This window comes from Rana temporaria, chromosome 1 (assembly GCF_905171775.1).
Source record: "Rana temporaria chromosome 1, aRanTem1.1, whole genome shotgun sequence".
Classification (NCBI taxonomy): domain Eukaryota; kingdom Metazoa; phylum Chordata; class Amphibia; order Anura; family Ranidae; genus Rana; species Rana temporaria.
In genome coordinates this window covers 183,705,437-183,729,127 of record NC_053489.1, presented here as the reverse complement: position 1 = coordinate 183,729,127, position 23,691 = coordinate 183,705,437, and the positions used below count along the sequence as shown (strand labels likewise).

At 45.2% G+C, this 23,691-nt stretch overlaps 1 protein-coding gene across 1 annotated transcript in view; it reads left to right on the top strand.

The window, feature by feature from the left end:
* Positions 1-215: 215 nt before the first annotated feature.
* The window catches only part of HIP1R (huntingtin interacting protein 1 related), a 179,562-nt gene continuing 156,086 nt past the window's right edge, over positions 216-23,691 (top strand). The window contains exon 1 of the mRNA XM_040347324.1: positions 216-465. Coding sequence (XP_040203258.1) covers positions 376-465 — 90 coding nt within the window. The 5' untranslated portion in view covers positions 216-375. The remainder of the gene's footprint in view (positions 466-23,691) is intronic.

Genomic DNA, 23,691 nt, shown 5'->3' with positions numbered 1-23,691 from the left:
TGGTTGGGTCCCTCGGGGATGTGCACACTATGCAGGGTCCCATTACTACAGACGAGCCATATGATGATCCATAGAGAGTAAGCACAAGGGACAGGACACCCGCACACCACGGCTCCGCTCTATGTCAATATTTGTCCAGGTGACACCAGCCACCCCCGCTGCGTCGTGACGTCAGATCTCGTCCTATGGACGCTCGTCGGTCCCCGCCCCCCTTGCTGCTCGTTTCGCTGTGAGAGACATTACCCAGAATTCAGCGGGAGCGGCTGGCTGCCAGGTAGATCGCGGTGCATTGCGGGGGGAGAGAGGAGAAGTGTGCGGCGCTGTACAGGTGACTTGAGGGAGGCCGCTCTGGGCTGAGTGTGTCGGGACTACACCATGAACAGCATCAAGAACGTTCCGTCCCGGGTGCTGAGCCGGCGCAGCGGAGGCTTGGAGGCGGAGAGGGAGCAGTTTGACAGGAACCAGGTGAGATGACAGATAGGTGTGTGAGCCGAGCCAGACGTCACAGAACAGCGCTGTGTTCTCTGCTCCGGGGTGAGGGCAGGGAGAGCGGGCAAGGAGGACAGCCAGGGACCATGGCGAGCGGGTGAGGGCAGGATAGCCAGGCGCTATGGGGCACAGGTGAGGGCGGGATAGCCAGGGACCATGGAGAGCAAGTGAGGGCAGGATAGAAGGGCACCATGGAGAGCAGGATAGCCGGGCGCTATGGGGCACAGGTGAGGGCAGGATAGCCAGGGACCATGGAGAGCAAGTGAGGGCAGGATAGCCAGGGACCATGGCGAGCAGGTGAGGGCAGGATAGCCAGGCAGTATGGGGCACAGGTGAGGGCGGGATAGCCAGGGACCATGGAGAGCAAGTGAGGGCAGGATAGAAGGGCACCATGGAGAGCAGGATAGCCGGGCACCATGGAGAGCAGGTGAGGGCAGGATAGCCGAAGACTATGGAGATCAGGTGAGGGCAGGATAGCCAAGGACTATGGAGAGCAGGTGAGGGCAGGATAGAAGAGCACCATGGAGATCAGGTGAGGGCAGGATAGCCGAAGACTATGGAGATCAGGTGAGGGCAGGATAGCCAAGGACTATGGAGAGCAGGTGAGGGCAGGATAGAAGAGCACCATGGAGAGCAGGTGAGGGCAGGATAGAAGAGCACCATGGAGAGCAGGTGAGGGCAGGATAGAAGAGCACCATGGAGAGCAGGTGAGGGCAGGATAGAAGAGCACCATGGAGAGCAGGTGAGGGCAGGATAGAAGAGCACCATGGAGAGCAGGTGAGGGCAGGATAGAAGAGCACCATGGAGAGCAGGTGAGGGCAGGATAGAAGAGCACCATGGAGAGCAGGTGAGGGCAGGATAGAAGAGGACTATGGAAAGCAGGTGAGGGCAGGATAGAAGAGGACTATGGAAAGCAGGTGAGGGCAGGATAGAAGAGCACCATGGAGAGCAGGTGAGGGCAGGATAGAAGAGGACTATGGAAAGCAGGTGAGGGCAGGATAGAAGAGGACTATGGAAAGCAGGTGAGGGCAGGATAGAAGAGCACCATGGAGAGCAGGTGAGGGCAGGATAGAAGAGGACTATGGAAAGCAGGTGAGGGCAGGATAGAAGAGCACCATGGAGAGCAGGTGAGGGCAGGATAGAAGAGCACCATGGAGAGCAGGTGAGGGCAGGATAGAAGAGCACCATGGAGAGCAGGTGAGGGCAGGATAGAAGAGCACCATGGAGAGCAGGTGAGGGCAGGATAGAAGAGCACCATGGAGAGCAGGTGAGGGCAGGATAGAAGAGGACTATGGAAAGCAGGTGAGGGCAGGATAGAAGAGCACCATGGAGATCAGGTGAGGGCAGGATAGAAGAGGACTATGGAGAGCAGGTGAGGGCAGGATAGAAGAAGACTATGGAAAGCAGGTGAGGGCAGGATAGAAGAGCACCATGGAGATCAGGTGAGGGCAGGATAGAAGAGGAATATGGAGAGCAGGTGAGGGCAGGATAGAAGAAGACTATGGAAAGCAGGTGAGGGCAGGATAGAAGAGCACCATGGAGAGCAGGTGAGGGCAGGATAGAAGAGGACTATGGAGAGCAGGTGAGGGCAAGATAGCCGGGCACTATGGAGAGCAGGTAAGGGCAGGATAGCCGGGGACCATGAAAAGCGGGTGAGGGCAAGATGGCCGCGAACTATGTAGCACAGGTAAGGGCAGAATACCTGAGGACCATCGAGAGCAGGAGAGGGAAGGCTAGCCGGGCACCACAGAGAGCAGGTGAGGGCAGGATAGCCGGGCACCACGGAGAGCAGGTGAGGGCAGGATAGCCGGGCACCACGGAGAGCAGGTGAGGGCAAGATAGCCGGGCACCGCGGAGAGCAGGTGAGGGCAGGATAGAAGAGCACCATGGAGAGCAGGTGAAGGCAGGATAGAAGAGCACCATGAAGAGCAGGTGAGGGCAGGATAGAAGAGCACCATGGAGAGCAGGTGAAGGCAGGATAGAAGAGCACCATGGAGAGCAGGTGAGGGCAGGATAGAAGAGCACCATGGAGAGCAGGTGAGGGCAGGATAGAAGAGCACCATGGAGAGCAGGTGAGGGAAGGATAGCTGGGAACTATGTTGGCACAGATGAGGGCAGAATAGCCGGGGAAAGCAGGTGAGGGAAAGATAGCCAGGCACTATGGAGAGCAGGTGAGGGCAGGATAGCCGAGGACTATGGAGAGCAGGTAAGGGCAGGATAGCCGGGGACCATGAAAAGCGGGTGAGGGCAAGATGGCCGCGAACTATGTAGCACAGGTGAGGACAGAATACCTGAGGACCATCGAGAGCAGGTGAGGGAAGGCTAGCTGGGCACCATGGAGAGCAGGTGAGGGCAGGATAGCCGAGGACTATGGAGAGCAGGTAAGGGCAGGATAGCCGGGGACCATGAAAAGCGGGTTAGGGCAAGATGGCCGCGAACTATGTAGCACAGGTGAGGACCGAATACCTGAGGACCATCGAGAGCAGGTGAGGGAAGGCTAGCTGGGCACCATGGAGAGCAGGTGAGGGCAGGATAGCCGGGGACCATTGAGGGCAGGATAGCCTAGCACCATGGATGTCGGGATAGCTGGGCATCATGGAGGGCTCTGTGATGACAGGATAGCCAGGGACCATGGAGTGCTCTGTTTTGGGATGTACAGAAGGAGAGGGGATGCAGGAATGTCAAGGCAGGATAACTGGGCATCATGGAGAGCTCGGTGCTGGACTGCACAGAATGAGGAAAAGGTAACACCCGGGTCTATGATGGAGATCTCTGTTCTGGACTGTACAGGAGAGAGAACATGTGAAGGTAGGATAGGCAGACATCAGTGAGGCTCTGTCCATGGCTGTATAGGAAGGAATGCAGGATACTTGGGCTCTGTCCTTGGCTGTACTCTAGTCAGAAGGGGTTAAGGCAGGATAGGCACATAACAGAAAGTTCTCTGTTCTGGGCTGTACAGGAGGACAGACAGATGAGGACACAGGAGCAGAGCTCTATGGAGGGCTCTGTTCTGGACTCTACAGATGGGAGAACGGGTGAAGGAATTCAGATTTTTTAGGGTGTGAAGGAACTCCTCATAAGAGTCTCTATAATCTGGCTTGTTTTAAACAAAATGTCCAGTATTTTTTTTTTTTTTTTTTAGCTTGAAATGAATGTGATCCTTAAAAATGTGTAGGCTTTGCTGTTTGTAATCTTTTCATTTGTGCTTTAATCCTAAAACTAATCAGCATTAAAGTGTTTATAAATTCTATGTTTTATTTCAAGAAATTGCTGCCTAGCATAGTACTCCTGCAGACTGTCAGCGGTGCATCCATACCACCTCTCCTTTCCTTCTACAGAAGGTCTATCCCCTCCTCTTGTTGGTTGACAGCCGATCATTAATAGGAGCAGTAGAGTCACCCGGGACACTTGTTCCTACAAACCACAAGCGTAGGCTCACCTTGCTTACATGTCCCACCTTTAAGTGCACAGCAGGATGCACTAGACTAGAGCACAACCACCTCTTACTCATAATATACATGCCCACCTCAGCTCATGTGCTTTGCCTGCTGGAAACTTTAGTCCTATCACTCCTGTCACATCACAGTAAGTAGCTCTGCGCCCAGGTCTGGATCATGGAGGCACATAAAACAGGAGACTGAGTGATCCAGCTATTGGGAGAATGCAATACAAGAATGTCATTTTACTGGAGCAGCACAGTGTTTCGGTAGTTGGTATAGCAGCTTTACAGCACAAGGGTCATTGGTTGGTATCCCAACTACAGAACGCCCTGCATGGGAGGCTTTGGCCCCAGTATGTGAGGTTGGAATTGTAAGCTCCTTGGGGGCAGGAGATGATGTGAATCTACAGTAAAAGTGCTGTGTACATTTTCGTGTTGTATAAACCAGTGTTCTAACGAGCAGAGCGCTCTGATTCCTAGTGTATTGTAATTGTACTGTCTATGTTGTAAACTGTCTGCACTATATAAATCTTGTAGAATAATAATTTTCATGTCAAATTTCGATTTTAAGTCATAGTCTTTTGACTAAAATGCCATTTTAGTTTTAGTCGTATTTTAGGCAACTAAAAACCCCAGTACATTTTAGTCGAATAAAATCTCAGTTACATTTTATTCAAATAATAAATATACAAAGTTGCCTGCTCCCCTGTGATATAAACAATAAAACTGCCTTCCTTCTAGTGAAAACCATGTAACCCTTAAACAAAAATAGGAACCAGCGCTATTACAACCTTATTGCATCATTATTAACTAAAAAGTCAATAAATAGGTGTGACCCATCCCACATCATAAAATGTGTGATCTTCCAATGGAACACCAAATGCCACCATCACTGTGAGAAGTGCCAACTCATCGTCACCCCAATGACCTTGAAATAAAGGTCAACTTTGGGGTATTTGAGTCCTCCAATCAACCTCTCCATCAGATCCTCTAATAGTGTCCTAAAAGTGTCATCCTCTCTTCAAAGGATCTCAACACAATGGACCAAAGAAATTATTATAGTGTAGCATTTTATTAACCCAGATTTAAAGTGGTTGTAAAGGCTGAAGGTTTTTTACCTTCATGCATTTTATGTGTGAAGTTAGAAGCCTGCTGTGTATAGAGCCCCCCAATCCTTACCTGAACTCCCTCCCCTCCAGTGCTGTGCACAATAGCCTCGGCTGTCTCTGGACTCTCACTCCTCATTGGCTGAGACAGCAGTAGTAGCCCATTATATATAATGCCTATTATATATGATGCGCACTGCCTAAAGTGTAAGCAACAAAAAACACAAATAGCTGCTGTAACCACTGAATGTGTTCCCACATGTAAACTGAAAAATAATTGTGTTTGTGCTGCTAAAATATCAATATTTAAGAAAACACAGTGATTTATGACATGAAAGTGATCCCAAAAATGATGCAAACATAACCCCTCCTATAAGCAGAACTCTACGTGTAATGCCTGTGTTATTAAAAATTGGGAAATCTAATAAATGATTCCAGTAGATTGTATAGTGTTAAACTCAAAAGAAAAAATATAAAGATGTGCCAAGAAAACAACCAATCCACCATTTGAAAGTAATAGTCCCCAAAAGTCCAAATCCAGTGTATTAAAGGCTCTTCACCCTCCTAAACATTGTGCTCCACCGCAAAAGCAAAGTGATCCTCCACCAGCTGAATTGCTCGCTCACTTTGTAAGTAGACCCATATACAAATACAGGTCAGTAAGGCCCCTTTCACACTGGGGCGGTGGGGGCGTCGGCGGTAAAGCTTTGCTATTTTTAGCGCCGCTTTACTGTCTTTGCGGGGGTATTCGGCCACTAGCGGGGCACGTTTAACCCACGCTAGCGGCCTGAATAGGGTTGCAGAGGCGCTTTGCCGGCGTTATGGCTTATGATTTCAATGGGCAGGAGTGGTACACACACTGCTCCAAAGATGCTGCTAGCAGGACTTTTTTTTACCGTCTTGCTAGCGCACCGCTCCAGTAAGAAAGCCCTCTGGGCTTTCATACTGGAGAGACAGCAGCGGCTGTTTCAGGGCGCTTTACAGGCACTATTTTTTAGCATTATAGCGCCTGCAAAGCGCCCCAGTGTGAAAGGGGTCTAATGCTTAAAGTGATTGTAAAGTCTCGTTTATTTTATATATATCGTTTGTTATTTTATATATATATATATATATATATATATGTATGTATGTATGTATGTATATGTGTGTTATACATGCCTGCTCTGTTGCAGTGGATTTGTACAGAGCAACCTGGATCCTCCTTTTCTCAGGTCCCTCTTCTGTGCTTCTAGCCCCTCCCTAGCGGTAATCTGATAGAACACAATAAGTGACCTCCGTGGAGGCTCCATGGATGTCGTCACTTCTGGGTCTTTATTGGGTAAATGTCCCTCCCTCACATTTTCGTTCCGTTTTGACAAAAATTGGAATTGATTTTCCTTATAGCTTTTGTTAGTTGACTAAGCCTGAATTTTCTTTTTGTTCATTTTTCGTCACTGAAAAGATGCAGCTGATGAAAATAACACTGATCTAAACACCTGTAATAAGTAATCGGAGGGTTCAGTTCTATTTTAGCACAGCTAGAAATTCTTATAGTAGACGATAGAACAAATTTCTTCACCTATAAGATACAATTTTTTTTAAATATTGTCTTACAAAGCTGGAGGGGTCTGTTAGTATGATCCTAGAGCTGAGCCTACCCATAGCAAAAACTAACATCAAGTGTCTGCTTTACAAAGAAATGGCAGATTTTCCAGTCTTGGAAGGCTGATTTGACATTTCTGTAGCTTATTTTGCTTTTCAGATATAATAGTGGCACCAGGGGTGTCTCTATATACAGAAGGTCATACTGATGGAATGCAACAGGGCTTATCTTGTACCTGTTGGCTGAAACTGCAGAAGCCAAGCACTTTGTGCTCGTCCAAGTCAACCATTTCTTTCTGTGTCTTTAATCCGTATATTCGAAAAAATTGAATCTATGATAAATCATTGACTTATTGTTGCATGTATATATATAACAGCACTGGTAGAGCTAGTAAGATTTCATTCACTGTCCTAGAACCAGTATGTGCACCAGGTCAGGGAATGTCGGCTGCCATCATAGATGTTTATGCAACAGATTCTCTTCAAATTATAAAATGAAAATATTGTGACAGATTATTTTAAGGATTTGTCAGTTTAGATTTGTTTTTTCCTTGTCAGACATTTATTTATCCCTGAGCAGCATTGTTTTCTGTCTTTGTCATAGTGTTGTGACATTGCTCTGTTTTGCATACAGTTACATCCATGAAGTAGTTTTGCATTGTATACTAAGCCACTTATAATTACTGAATATGGAGGCAAGCACATGCCTAAATGGTATGGTAATGTGGGATAATAAGCGGGAACACCCTTTAAGAATTGCTCAATAAAAAAACACATAAAACTGAGCAGCAGATTTCTGTCCTTGCATGTAAACACAATCATTATCACATGTAATGTTGTAACGGAGACACAAAAATTGGATGAAATACAGTGAGGGAAAAAGTATTTGATCCCGTGTTGATTTTGTACGTTTGCCCACTGACAAAGAAATTATCTGTATCATTTTAATGGTAGGTTTATTTTAACAATGAAGTATTTGAGTGAAAAGTATTTGATTCCCTATCAATCGGCAAGATTTCTGGCTCCCAGATGTCTTCTATACAGGTAACGAACTGAGATTAGGACCCCCCTCTTAGGCCCTTTTCACACTGGGGTTGGAAGTGCGGTGGCGATATAGTGCCACTATTTTTACTGGCGATATACCGTCGGAATTGCGGCAGTACCCAGCCGCTGACAGTGTGGTTTTAATCCCTGCTAGCGGCCGAAAAAGGGTTTAATACCACTGGTAATGCACTTCTGCAGAGGCGCATTGCTGGCGGTATAGCCGTGGTTGCCCAACGTTTTCAATGGGAAGGAGAGGTGGAGGAGCGGTAAACCTACCGCTCCTCTCACTGCTCCAAATATGCTGCTGGCAGGACTTTTGGAGTGGTCCTGCCAACGCATCGCCTCAGTGTGAAAGCACTCAGGCTTTCACACTGAGACTGCAGGGCAGGAGTTTTTCAGGCACCATTTTTAGCGCTAAACCGCCTGAAAAACTCCTCGGTGTGAAAGGGGTCTAAGGCTGGGTTCACACTTGTCTGACACACGCTCCGACATTGGGAGCTCATGTTGCATGACGTATAAAAATCAATGTTTCCCTATGAGAGACGTCTTAACTGGTCCAACGCAAGTCGGTCCGACTTTGAGAATGCTCCCTGTACTACTTTGGTCCGAAATTGATTCTACTTCAGCCCATTGAATATCATTGGAGTCGGATCAAAGTAGGATCCTTGTCCTTACCATCCGACTTGTGATTACAGCAGCAGTAAAATGAATTTATCTTACACTGGGATTGTTTTGATTGGTCAAAGGAAAAGTCAGACTATCACAAAGTCGGATCAAAGTAGTATCCTGTTCATTCAAGTCCGATGGATGTAGGACCGATGTCAGAGCGAAGTAGGATGAAAGTCGGATGACTGTTGTGTAGTATCAGTGTGAACCCAGCCTTAGGCCTGATTCACACCAATGCATTTTTAATGCTTTTTGCATTTTGCAGGTTTGCACTACAGAACACGTTCCATAAGAAACAATGTTAAATGGACTGTAGTAAAAATCAGCAAAAGCACTAAAAATGCATAGGTGTGAATCGTGCCTTAAACGGAGTGCGCCTGATTTCAGCTTGTTACCTGTATAAAAGACACCTGTCCACAGAGGCGATCCATCAGATTCTGATCTCTTCACCATGTCCAAGGATGTCAGGGACAAGACCTGCACAAGGCTGGAATGGGCTACAAGACCATTGCCAAGCAGCTTGGTCAACCGTTGGTGTGATTTTTCGCAAATGGAAGAATCACTAAATAATGGCCAATTTTCCTTGGTCGGGGGCTCCATGCAAGATCCCACTTCGTAGAATTTCAATGATCATGAGAACGGTGAGGAATCAGCCCAGAACTACACAGGAGAATCTTTTTAATGATTTCAAGGCAGCTGGGACCATATTCACCAATAAAACAATTGGTAACACACTATGCTGTGAAGGACTGAAATCCTGCAGCACCTACAAGGCCCCCCTGCTCAAGAAAGCACATGCCCAGGCCCGTCTGAAGTTTGCTAATGAACATCTAAATGATTCAGAGGAGAACTGGGTGAAAGTGTTGTGGCGCAAAATCAAGCTCTCTGGCATCAACTCACCATGTTTGAAGCAGGAGGGATGCTGCCTATGACCCCCAAGAACACCATCCACACTGTCAGACATGGAGGTGGGAACATTATGCTTTGGGGGTGTTTTTCTGCTAAGGGGACGATGGACGGGGCCATGTGCCATCAAATCTTGGGTGAGAACCTCCTTCCTTCAGCCAGGGCATTGAAAATGGGTCATGGATGGGTATTTCAGGATGGCAATGACCCAAAACACATGGCCAAGGCAACAAAGGAGTGGCTCAAGAAGAAGTACATTAAGGTCCTGGAGTGGTCTAGCCAGTATTCAGACCTTTAATTTCATAGAAAATATGTGGAGGGAGCTGAATGTTCAAGTTACCAAATGTCAACCTTAAAACCTTAATGACTTGGAGAGGATCTGCAAAGAGGAGTGAGACAAAATCCCTCCTGAGTTGTGTGCAAACCTGGGGCCCAACTACAAGGAACCTCTGTGATGGCCAACAAGGGTTTTGCCATCAAGTACGAAGTCATGTTTTGCGAAGGGGTCAAATACTTATTTCACTCATAAAAATGCAAATCAATTTATTGAAATGCGTTTTTTCTAGATATTTTTGTTGTTATTCTGTCTTTGGCTGTTAAAATAAACCTACCATTAAAATTATAGACTGATCATTTCTTTGTCAGTGGGCAAATGTACAAAATCAGCAGGGGATCAAAAACTTTTTTTCCCTCACTGTAGTTGAAATTTTAGGCTTCATTTCCATGGACATTTTTACAGCCACTTTTTTAGCCTTTTTTACAGCTTAAAAACGCCTGTCCATGTTTTTTATTTTTTCATTTTTTTGGAGCTCAAAAACGCTGCGGAAGCGTTTTTGAGCGTTTTTGCAAGTTTTTTTGGAGCATTTTTGAGCGTTTTTACAGCTCTAAGGCTGGAGCTTCAGAACGCACTGGTCCTGTTTTTTTTTTTTTTTGCAGCTTAAAAACGGGCCAGCTATACGGCGCATACATCGCGTCACGACTTCCCGAAAGAAGCTCGGGTCGGCTCGGCTCTATTCGGCGCAGAATAGAGCCGAGCCGACCCAAGCTTCTTTCGGGAAGTCGTGACGCGCTGTATGCGCCGTCGTTTAGCATGTCAATCAATTGGCATGTCAATAGGAACGCCCACTCCCGCGGGATTCCCTACCCGGAAGCCGCGGAGAATTCTAAGGCTAAACGCTATCTACGGCAACAAAAAAAAAAGGTCTGTGTAATTTTATTTGCAGAACTGGGCTGGATGTAGTGTTAGAATTTTTTTATAGGGTGAACCTCCACTTTAAAGGGGTTTCAAAGCTTTGTGTTTTTTCACCTTGCACTCTCCACTCAGCCCCCGTTTTACTTACCTGAGCCCTGAATCTCCGTGGGCGCAATGCTTTCCCCCAGCTTAAGGTGGCTCTTCATTGGATGATTGATGGCAGCACAGCCATTGGCTCCTGCTACTGTCAATCAAATCAAACGCAGCGCGCCGGGGGGGGGGGGGATGGTTGTGCCGAGTGATACATCCTGGTGCGTGCTCGCAAGCTAACCCCCTTGGGAGAGAGCTTCCCAGAGGGGGGTTAGCTCTTGTGGGGAGGAGCCGAGACAGCAGCAGAGGGACCCCAGAAGATGTGTATCGGGGCCACTCGGTGCAAAACGAACTGCACAGTGGAGGTAAGTATGACATGTTTGTTATTTAAAAAAAGAAAGATCAACCTTTACAACCCCTTTTAATTGAACAAGTTAAAGTTGGTTACTATGCACCTCTGCTCCAGACTCTGTGCTCCAGTTTTGTGTAAGTCTCCCCCTGTGTGAGACTTAATTTTGTCTGACATCTTTGAATCGTTTAGTAATTCTGTGTTTGGATCTGGTTTCTTTAGCACACGGATATCTATTGCACAGTGCTCCTGTGTGCTTTTCACATTCTCATGTGGGGAAATGATCTTGCACCCAATAACCTAGAAATACCTATAATGGTGGTTTTATGACCGATGGTCCAATAGTACTCCCAGAAATGAAATCAAATTAATATGTAACATGTTCTAAAGATTGCCATGTTGTGTGCAGTAAGTGTCTCCCCTGAGAGCACAGGGTTAGGAGCTCAACTAAAGCCATTTGTTTTCAGAATAGCATCATAAAGTAATTATTACCACATAGATCTCCTTAGGGACAGGCTCTGAGCTGACAACTGAAGAAACCTGATCTGTGCCTTATTCACAGTTCACACTTGTAATCCTCTCACAGTTTTGCAGTATATAAAGCTCACTATTCTCATCAGCTTTCCCCCACAGTTTCCTTTCTCTGGTGTCCGGTTTAAATGACAATCACTGCAAGGTTTTGATTTTAGTAAAATGTGCTGCCATACATTTGCCATGTTTTTATATAGAGTAAATTGAATAAGCCTTTCTGCAGTGTTCCCTGAATGTTTACAAGAAGACACACAAGAGGATCTAAATTTGCGGTCGACCCAGTTCACACTATAACCCTGCATGTGAAATTGCACAGGAACTATGTGACTCAGTGCGGTGCGATTTGAGCCTATTCATTTTGAATGGGCTCATATTACACCAAACAAGTGCATGCACCTGTTTTGGAGACGCCATGCATCCCAATCACATGTTATTTTTACATCATACGAGCCGGTGCACGCAAACGGATCGCAAACAGTGCAATTGTGGTGCGGGAAGGGACTGATGCATTTCCCACAACGCATAAGTATAATCTTGAATTCTAACTTCCAGTGTGGAAAAGTGTTCTGCATGTGCAGGACTGAAATCCTTCTAAAGAATGTAGTCTTTTTATTTATTTTTGGATGCAATGTCTTTCAGGATAAATCTGTCTACTGCTGTGAATGTTGTTGATACCTTTTTGTTTGGCATTCAGCAAGTATATATTATTATTACACAGGATTTATTTGGCGTCGGCACTTTACAAAATGAAGGCAGACATTACAGTTACAATACAATTTGGTACAAGAGGAATCGGAGGGCCCTGCTACAATGTTTTTATGTCTATTCATGATTTTGCCCTGGCTCCCTTTTATAGCCGGTGCACACACGGGCGACTCGTCAGGTGACTTAGCCGCCTGACAAGTCCTGATCCGTTCTGTACTATGGAACCGTTCTAATAGGAGCGACTCAAGTCGCTTCGACTTAGAAAAAGGTTCCTGTACAACTTTGGGACGACTTCAGGGCGACCTGCATTGACTTCAATATTTGCAAGTTGCCTCTGAAGTCGTGTGCAGATCGCCTTGCTGAGTCGCTCGTGCTGCCCCTGTGTGAACCGACTTAAGTGTGACTTGACAGTGCGTTTTGAAGTTGCGCGATTTGTAAGCCACACTAGGCCAGGTTCACACCAGTGCCATGAGTTTTAAATGCAATTTGAGGTGCGAATATGTCTTGCAGGTTGTATGTGAGTGCTTTGTGATTTTGATGTGATTTTAGTGTCTGCTTTTTAGATGTGATTTTATTGTGTGGGTGTGATCTACTACTACTACTACAACAAAAATGCTTATACGTGTGTTTTTGGATGCTTTTCCATTGAAATCTATGGGCCACAAAATTCACACCAAATAGCACAGGACACTTCCCCAGTTGAGTTGCATTGATGTGAAAAGCGAACGTTCAACACAATGCTTTTTTCATTGTCGTGTCGGAAATCGCGAACCATGCCTTTATTGTTTAACATTTTTTGCTGTGTAAATTCATTTTTTGGTTCAATCTAACTGTACTATATGACACGGTTGACTTCTCAAGCAGCATAATAATGTGTTTGGGACTTTGGGTCCATACACTCACTTCACTCACCTGTCAGATTTTGACATGCGGCTGTGTCTGCATACATCTCCATAGGCTGCCTGCACATAGCGCGGGGCAGATGCATATGTAAAAGAAGGCTTGGGATGGGTGCCAGCACCTGTCTGACTCCTATAAATGAAATGTGTATACAGATTGAACGGAATATTTAAGTAGTTACTTTTCTTTAGGTAGCACACACATTTTTTCAGGTTGTTGTAAACCTTGTGCTTGACTGAAAGCCTAACGGCGGCAAAATATATATATATTTTTTTGTCATTTTGTTTTTGTTGGGTTTAGAGTTGTGGAATGGTTAGAATATCTGTCTGGTTTGTATATCTTCCTATGGCACTGTTGGGAAGATTTTCATGACACACATACAAGAAATGTACCTACCAAGAATGAATTTGTTTCCACTAGGGAGATTTCTGTAATTACTTTCTCTGGCCCCCAATCAGGCCAATGACCAAAATAAAAACCAGGGTTGCACTGATACCGATACTGGTATTAGTGCCGATACCGTGCATGTGCACGAGAACCTGCACTTGTAAACGTATTCAATACCCCTTCCCGGGAGAGAACACCCCAGAATTATTACTACCTCTGCCCTACCAAAGGTACCATAGTGCTGTGCAGGGGAGGGCTCCATTAAAAGGGGCACTTTGTTGTGTAAAGGGGCGCTGTAGGGGGTAAATGTGGTGTAAAGGAGGGCAGTGTTGTGAAGGGAGACTGAAGGGACTGATGTAGGGCTGCAACTAACGATTATTTTTATAATTGATTAGTTGGCCGATTATTGTTTCGATTAATCGGATAATTGTGGGGGGTAAAATTTCGCGCCAATATTTAAATTAATAAGTACTAAAAAAGCTGCAATCCAAAAAATTCTGAGGGGTGACCACAGTATTTGAGAATGTGTGAAGGAAAAAAAGGATGCGCTAATTAAATAAATAAAAATAAATGTGAGAAGGATTATGAAAATCAGTGAATCAACCTCAAACACCTAAATAAATTAAATAATAAATAAATAATAGTGGGATAGAGGTGAATATTATACAATAATATATAAAATAATAAATGAGTGATATAAGTGTCCAACAAATGTATAAGACTCCTAATATAGGAGATCAAACAAAATATTGTGCATAAACAGTCCAAATGATAGTGAAAAAGATTTTGCAGGATAAGTCCATAAATCTGTGTAGACTTCCTCCTCCACCAAGGAATATAAATTAATCACCGCAAACAAGTGCTCATGGATGGCACCTTACCACAAAATATTGATCTCCTTAATCAAAAAGAGATCGAAATAAGCATGGGTTCATATATCATCAGATTCCTTAAAAGTCGATATCAGCAGATCCAGCATCCAGCCTCACATAAAATAAGCCAAAGAAGAGATCGCCATAGTATAATAACGTTTAATAAAAATCAAGGTTAAAAAACGGGCAACGCCAAATGGCCCCTTACTTGCAAAGTGCCTTTACCCGGCACTGAGGCTGGTCTGCGTTGGATGATTTGGGGGAGAGGTCCACGCTGCAGGAAGGATACAACGGCGTGCGTTCCACCTGTGTGTATGCGAGGACCAGCAAAACCGGAACCGGAAGTCCGTCCATAGGAGATAGCGTGACCAATGCGCCTCTAATCGGATAATTGCCTTAAAAAAAAAAAATATTTGCATTTATGTTTTTAGCCCAATTTGTTGTTGGGCAGATTACAAAACACAAATTGCCGCAAAAACACATTACATGCTTTTCTGCAGCTTCTCCATTGAAGTATATTGAATAAAAAAAAAAATGGCACCATTTTGCGTTTAAAAAGTCCTTGCCCTTTCCAAATACGCAGCAGCTGAAAAAAAATCATGGATGTGAACGTGTCCCATAGGAAAACATATAAATGAACTGTAGTGTTTCTGCAAAAAGCACCAAAAATCAGAGGTGTGACCCCAGGCCTGAGATGTTTAGTAACAGAATGGGGTTAAAACAAAAATAAGTACAAATAGAGCAAATAATTGCTACTGTAAGGGGTTAAGTTTTTACTGTGGGACAGTAAGACCCGGTTCACACTGGGGCGACACAACAGGCGGCTCAGCCGCCTGACGTGTCGCGTCACATTCAATGCAATGGAACCGTTCTAATAGGAGCGACGCAAGTCGCTCCGACTTGGAAAAAAGTTCCTGTACGACTTCGGGGGCGGCTCAGGGCGACCTGCATTGACTTCTATACAGAAGTCGCTTTGCAAATCGCCTCTGAAGTCGTCCTCAGGACGACTTGCAGAGTCGCTCCCGAAGTCGTGCCGCTGCTATGTGAACCGACTCTGAAAGTAATATTTACAGTAGCGATTTGCTTTTTTGTACTATAAAGGGCTAATTTTAGTTTTTTTTTAACCCCATTATGTTACTGGCCGATTAATCGATTATGAAAATTGTAATCGATTAATTTCATAATCGATTAGTTGTCGATTAATCGATTAGTTGTATTGGCCCTAGACTGATGTAAAGGGGACTGCGATGTGAAAGGTACACTGAAAATTATGTATGAGGGACCGTGATGTTTTATATTGCGAACGAGATTCGGACCTCTGATGAAAGGAAATTTTGCTGACCAGACCTCTTGTCAATTTTAATTCAAGACCTCTGCTATATGAAATAGAAAGAAAACATTAGCTGGGGTTGGGCTTGAAGTATTTTTCACTCAAATATTTTATTGAACAACACAAAAGCCATTACATGCAAAAGTACCATCTATTGCTGGTAATGATTGGCTCCAAGCAGGGAGAAATACAGGAATAAACATTGTGAACAGGAGGATCAATCCCAACACAGGGGTCCAATCGATATTTGCGTAGTCAAATTCTAACAGATGATGTCACATAGCAACATATTGTGCAATTTAAAGATAAAGGAAGCAAGAAAGCTGAGAACTGTTGTAGTGGGGACCAGGCAATGTCTGTGAAATATAAGTCATAAAGAAAGGGGGGTGTAAAGGGAAGGAAATGGCCCTGAGGGGGCTGAACCAGCAACAGTCCCAAGAACGCAATCAAAAGGCATAAATGTAGAGTCCATTAAGGAGCCTACAGGCTCTTGAGCTTTTTTGAGCTCTCATTTTTTTTCTGCTTGGAAACTCCTCTCCATGTTAGCCAATGTGCACACTATGGCTTTTTCAGGCGTTAGCAGGCATATGCTCTTACAGGCAGAACCCCCCCAAAACCAAACATTTCTGAGGGGAGCTTTCGAGCAGAAAAGATGACCAAAAATGTGCGAAAAAGTGTATGGTAGCTCGAAAAAGCTCAAAGAAGCTTGAAAATGCACAAGAAAAATGCCTGTTAAAGCTGAGCTGCAGTGTGCATGAGACCAAAATGATTGGTCCAATACTAATTATGCCTCATAATAATATTGGTAAGTACTGCTCTGCTCTGTTTTGTAGTCCTTTTTGAAACCAAAAGGCTTTTATACTGCATTACTTCAAAATGACTAATTCAAAATAAATAAAGAAGAAAAACCTGTGTATGGAGACGTGATGGAGTCGTCTTTATTATATTTGCCAATAAATGTATTGGGTACTGTCTACATCTAAGCTGGCCACATTCCATAACCCCAAACTAGTGTATTTTGTGAAAAGCGTTTTATCTATCATTTTATACCAGTATGGCCAAAGAACTGGCAGAATGATCAAATAAGTTGGGTAATTTTTGGATTTTATTTCTGCTACCCAGCACAAAGGCTCCAGTAGAAAATAGAAAGCCATTTGGCTTCACCAGCTCAGGGTAGAACATGCACACTGCTATTTTCAGTGCATTCTGCACACATAAGCCAATCATACTTGGATCAAAATTTGGCTGGGTCAGCAGGGACAGGCTGAATTTCAACCCATGTATGGACACCGTGCCGATCAACTTCTGTACAATGACTCTGTCGAATTTTCCCCACTTGATCAATGCTGCTGTCTAAAGCCTGCAATGTTGATCTGTGTATTTTGACACCAGAGAAGTCTCCTGCGTTGTCAGAATACAATAGCTCAGCAGGGAGGATTCCCTCATCCACCAAAGAGGAGTCCCCGCCTGTATTAAAACATTTTTTATATGTCCATCGGCTCCGGTGCAGACGCTGGCATTCTTGCTTCACAGCCCATTTCCTACTGCGCATACGTTAGTCGCGCTACGCTTTCTGAATGGTCCCGCTGTCTTCTGGGACCTGTGTGTGTCTCCCAGAAGGCAGTGGAGGGGCCGCAAATGACGTAGGTTGCAGCGGCGCCTTCACACAAATGGGAATCTGCCCCCCCCCCCCTCAAATGTGGCACCGGAGGTGGGGAGGAACTCCAGTTTAAATGTATGGATGGGAGAATCGGGACAGTTTATTACTTTATTTTTTTCTCAACCTGCTGGTTGAAAGGAAAAAAAAAATTTACTCCTATGGGCTGTCTTGTCTCACCTTACTCTATGCCAGTGGTTCTCAACCTGGGGGTCGGGACCCCCTCGGGGGTCAAATGATGATTTGCCAGGGGTCACCAAATCCTGGGCTGTTCCTAAACCCTGCACCACTCTCCCAGCCTTCTTGCGTCTGCCCAGCAGGGCTGTCTCTGGAGCCCATGGCTGCCCACTGGGCCTCTTCGCAGCTGCCTATTCAGTTCGCGGCATGGCTGGGGGGCAGAGATTAGAGGTCTGCTGACTGGTGAGGATTGTGAGGTGGGAGGGGCTGGAGGAGACCCCATCTCCTGATTTTAGCCTAGGGGTCACTGCTACGAGACACCACAAAGTCGGAGACACATTGGGTAACACTACCTGTGATTAGAGTTGCCATTAAAAGTCCCCACTACAGTTCTCAGATCAGCAGATGACCCTGATCAAGCATTGCCACTCATCCCATTCCCCCTCCACCAAGGAGTTAGAGAAGGAATACAAATAGAGAATTCATGGAAGGGGGAGGAAGAAAGAAAAAGGGAGAGAGAATATGAGAAAAAAACAAGAAAGACGGCTAGAGAGAGGGATGGGGGAAAAAACAAGAAATTAGGATAGCGAGAGATAAAAGGGAAGGAAAGGAGAACAAAGAGGAAGAGTGGTACATCCTAAAAGCTACCATATGAGGTTTTAATACTCTACGAGTGGAGAGGACTCAGGGAGCGTTACATTTCCATGGGTTAGGGGCGCAAATTACTTGTTTTGCCTTGGGTGCTGACAACACACGCTACAAAAATAATTTTACTGTTAGGGGTCCCCCAAACTTGGGAAATTTTATCAAGGGGTCACGGCACTAAAAGGTTGAGAACCACTGCTCTATGCCCATTTGATTATGGCCTCAACATTAAGATGTTTGTCTGAAGAGCAGTATGTACAGTAAGCAGTGTTAAAGCTAAAGTCAGCTAGAATATGTGCGGTGACAGGAGCTTTAAAGTGTACACTCATCCCATAATTCCTCCTGGCCAGCCCCTATGTGAATGTGTGCCTGTTGGCGGCTGTTGGTTGCTTTGGTAGTGCCCCATGCGGGTGGGTCAGGGTGTTCCTGCAAGGCAACAAAGTCACCCTCTAGGCCAGTGATGGCACCCCAGATGTTTTAGAACTACATTTCCCATGATGCGCCACTACACTGCAGAGTGCTTTACCACAGGGCTCGACAAATTCCGGTCGCCATGGCGACTAGAAATAGTGTCCTGGCACGTGGGCTGTGGGGTCTTGGCTGGGAAGGTGGACATTATCGGTGTCAGCGGGGATGGAGCAGTAAGAGAGCAGTGGCTGGAGGAGCAAGCGGCTAGAGGGCTAGATCCAACTGGGGATCCCTGACGGCTCATCATCCCCGCTGCTGTCGCTCTCACCCAGGATAATACTGGAGCAGGCCCGGCTGAGAGAGGCGGCAACTGGGCTCAGGGACATGGGGGCTCTGGAGTCGGTGGTTTCCCGGCACAAGAGCACTCTGCTCCTCTGGGTGGAAGAGGTGCTGATTAGGGAGCAGTTCATTGAAATGCTGGGAAGCCGGGCCAGCAGCTGGGAGGAGTGCAAGGAGGTAATTAGGACTGGGGAAAGAATTATTATTATTTATTTTTTTTTTACATAGGACTAGGCCGAAGCCGCGGACTAGGCCGAAGCCGCGACCTCGCCTAAAAAATCCTGCCCGCAGCTCGCTTTGATCCTGGGAAAGGATTGTGGCGCACTGTGGGCAGGATGTTTTGGGCAATGCCGTGGCTTCGGCCTAGTCCGCAGCCTTTTCCCAGGATCGCGGCGGACTAGGCCGAAGCCGCGGCCTCACCTAAAAACTTAGGACCGGCGCAGACCTCACAGTGTACACTGTATAGCTGAGGTGTTCTCAGAATGTGAGGTGCTGCCACAGGCTAGTAGTGGAGATGGGCTGTGTATTACCTGCTGTACATGAGAGCTGTCCCCTGCAGTAAGACATGACAGCTCCTTCTATATACACACAGAGTGGACTGTGACCGTTTGCTCCAAGATCTTCTATCACAGCTCCACACACACCTGCTGCCTGCTCTGTGCATGTATCCGGCTCGTGTCATTGGGGGTTATTTACGAAAGGCAAATCCACTTTGCACTACAAGTGCACTTGGAAGTGCAGTCGCTGTAAATCTGAGGGGTAGATGTGAAATGAGGGGAAGCTCTGCTGATTTTATCCTCCAATCATGTGCAAGCTAAAATGCTGTTTTTTTTTATTTTCCTTGCATGTCCCCCTTGGATCTACAGCGACTGCACTTCCAAGTGCACTTGCAGTGCAAAGTGGATTTGCCTTTCGTAAATAACCCCCATTGTGTAGATGAGTCTTGCAGGTTGTTTTTTTTTTTTTTTTTTTTTTTATTGCTTGATCTTATTCTATATTTTCCCATAGTAGGCTTGCTGAGCCCAGTAGTCCTAAAACTTTTTATTGCATATTTAATTTTCCTTGTGCAGCATTGAAGTGGATACTGTCAATGTAATTGGAGCCCTGCTGTGCGTATTAGAGCATGGCATGCAGCCCTCTGCATAAATTGTCCCAATACTGGAGAAATACCTGAAATGTGTCAGCGCCAGCCCCTATGTGCAGCCTTCTTAACAAGGGCAATATGACACAGACGTTGAATCTGACAGATCCCCCGAGCGGGCTCATTGTAGAATAAGGCTGCTTTCACACTGGGGCGCTTTGCAGGCGCTATTGCGCTAAAAATAGTGCCATGAAACAGGCGCTGTGTGAAGGCTTTCACACTGGAGCAGTGCACTGGCAGGACGGTAAAAAAAAGTCCTGCCAGACGCATCTTTGATGCGCTGTAGAAGCCGTGAATACACCGATCCTAAAGCACCCCTGCCCATTTGCGGGAGCCACGGCCTGCGACGCCCCAGTGTGAAAGTACCCTAATACTAAAAAAAAAAAAAAAAAACTGGCTCCTAACTTTTTTAGCTGGCTCCTAGATTCAAACAAATTTTGTCAAACCCTGCTTTAGCATCATGGGAAATGTAGTTCCAAAACATCTGGGGTGCCAGGGTTCTCCATCATGGCTCTAGGCAGTAATCTGTGGGGTGTAGTTTTGATGGGAGTTTGTCTTGAAAAAGACAGACTGGAGAAAGAGAAAGCAGCAACAACACAGATACTTGATGTTTGAAAATAAATATACATTTTTACAAGGAGGTTTTAAAAAAAAAAAAAAAGTGGGCCTTCTCTTGTGGGTTGCAGGAGTACAGCTTTACTTTTATTCTCTAGTGACTCAGTCAGCCGATATGGCAAAGCTGCTACAGGCTGTGGAATTCTCAACAACTGACTCCACCTTCCAGCATGTAGGTGAGCGCCAGCTGTGCCTGCTCACTCCCCATTCTGGATTGACAGCTGACTGTGGTCTAAAGCTCATGCCAATTAGGAATATGCAATGATGATGTTCACTTTAAGGTTACAGTGAGCACTGAAGGTGCCAAGCAGAGAGCAGTGATTGATGGTCACTGCCCTCCAACACGGAGCATTCCGAGAATTGAGTGATCAGCGGTTGTGTGATTGCTCAGTTCTCAGTCTTCGAGTCAACATAGGACAGTTGCAGCATGGAGGCGAGTTGAGTATTTTTTTTTCTTTCTTTATAACCCCAAACTTCTCTTTTTAAAGCTTGCACCAACTTGGGAAATGCCTGCTGTACACAATGTTTTTCAGACTTGCATTTACAAGGTAATGTTCATGTGAACTAGTACCAAAGATCCATCCTCTTGTAGCTGGCTGTGTATATTATTATTATTATTATTATACAGGATTTATATAGCGCCAACAGTTTACGCAGCGCTTTACAACATCAGGGAAGACATTATAGTTACAATACAATTTAATACAGGAATGATCAGAGGGCCCTGCTCGTTAGAGCTTACAATCTAGAAGATCATTTGTTTATACACAGGCACCTTTACAAATACGTGTAAACGGCATGATTAACACCCAAGAATGTGAAAGCTGCATGTTTTCCAGTGAAATGTGTGTTTTCTGGGGGTTTTGATACCTCAGTTATTATAGCATGGGGATAACACCTGTAACCTTGAAAGTGAATGTTATTATTGCATATTCATAGTTGGGATGGGCTTTAATCCAGACCCGAAAATAACACCTTTGACTACAATGGCAACTACAGTTATTTGCACACTCTGAAATAAATTATCTTGTTAAGGTATTAAGATAGGGCTTTATCTCAATGTGGGGTTATGAATTGACAAATAGCTCCCAAGGACAGATTTGTTCTTTTCTAGTTATGTATAAACTTAACACATCTGTATATGTGTACCTTGGAGCTTTACCCTAGCGTTATTTCAGCACCGTTTTTCTGCCCATAGTTTGTCCATTTTTTTTTTTTGCATATCATGCAAGAAATAACGAATCTTTTTACATTCAGAATTAGACCAGCTCCACAGATGTGTAACTCGCCCTTCTGATTGCAAGTTGATATTTATACCATACCTAGGTCTCATCGAGTTTTACTTAGACCTGTGGAACCTGTTTTTATTTTATTTGTTCCATTTTTATAGCTGTTTCATTGAGTATAAACCATCCTAAAGAAGAGAATAAAACGGACTATAGATGGGGAAATACAAATGGCATGTCTGGTAGTTCTAGCACTAATCTGCTGCAACAGCATACCACAAAAAAAAAAGGTTTAAAGTGGAACTATGACCTCCCATAAAAAATAAAATAAAAAATGTAGCACCTTTTTATTGTAGGTGCAAAGCTACAGATTTCTTTTAGTGAAGTCCACTTCCTGTAGGTTCCTGTTATGAGGAGACAGTGTTGCTGCACTGCTACTGCATTCAGAGCAGTGGTGTCCTCCTCATATACGCTGTGCATACTTGCACTACACTTTGGGGAGAAGATGATGCATGGGTCATGGCTATCAGAATTGTTAGGCCACATTTACATTTGCAAATGGGGTCATTGATTACCCGGTGTGGTTCCTGGTGCTTAGTTTTGGGCAGAAGCACCATTGATGGATATGGGAGGCTGACGGCTCCCACGGCTAATGGTGATTGCTCACATGTAATTAATCAAGCAGTGATTGCCTGCAAATAACCTCTGGACGGACGCAGACTGTCAGGGCCAAGCAATCACTGGTAATCACTTCATAAGTAATTGCATGTGAATGGCTGTGGAAGCTGTCAGTCTTCCGCTGCTTTTAACGGGGCTTCCGCCCGCAGCAATTAACGTTGGGTCTCCTACATGTAATCGCTAACGGCTCCATTTGCAAGTATGACTGGGACCTTCCTGCTGATTTACTAGCCTGTAGCTTGTCTATTACCCAGCTGGCCACACCTGGCTGTGCTGCTTAAACCATTCCACTATGGGCTGCTGTGTCCAGGAGTGGGAACATGTGAAGGTCAACGGAGCATTTAGCTCACTCAAGGGTCCAGAGGCGTTCTCTCTCTCTCTCTCTCTCTCTCTCTCTCTCTCTCTCTCTCTCTCTCTCTCTCTCTCTCTCTCTCTCTCTCTCTCTCTCTCTCTCTCTCTCTCTCTCTCTCTCTCTCTCTCTCTCTCTCTCTCTCTCTCTCTCTCTCTCTCTCTCTCTCTCTCTCTCTCTCTCTCTCTCTCTCTCTCTCTCTCTCTCTCTCTCTCTCTCTCTCTCTCTCTCTCTCTCTCTCTCTCTCTCTCTCTCTCTCTCTCTCTCTCTCTCTCTCTCTCTCTCTCTCTCTCTCTCTTTCCCCGCTGTACTAGATGGGTCTGTCTGTGAGATCCTCTGTCAATTTGTGATAGATTTTGAAAGCTCTTCAGCCAGAGGAGCATTGGAGCATCAAAACTCCATTTATATCCACTAGTAGCCAGAGTTGGGGAGTGCACTCATTAAGGTCTAGCACAAGTTCATCTGTTTGGCTTGCCAGCTTGTTTTCTTATACGAGTTTTGTGAAAAATCTTTGAATCAGAAGATTCCCGAGGCTCAGTTCACACTACTGCGCCATGGCATCCGACTTTTGAGACCCCAAATTGTATGACATGTCAAATTCAATAGATAATATATGAACAGCGCTTGCAGGATATGTGTACAAACAAACCCACACTTGCTAAAAGTGCAAATATAAGTACTCAAAAAATACATCAACACTGGCAGTGCTGACCATCGAAAACCTCCATAATAAAAACAAATAAGGCTTCATTTCCACTGGCGTTTTTACAGCCACTTTTCTGAGCGTTTTTTACAGCTTAAAAACGCCTGTCCATGTTATTCTATGGCATCATGCCCACATAGACGTTTTTGAGCTGCAAATGGCATAG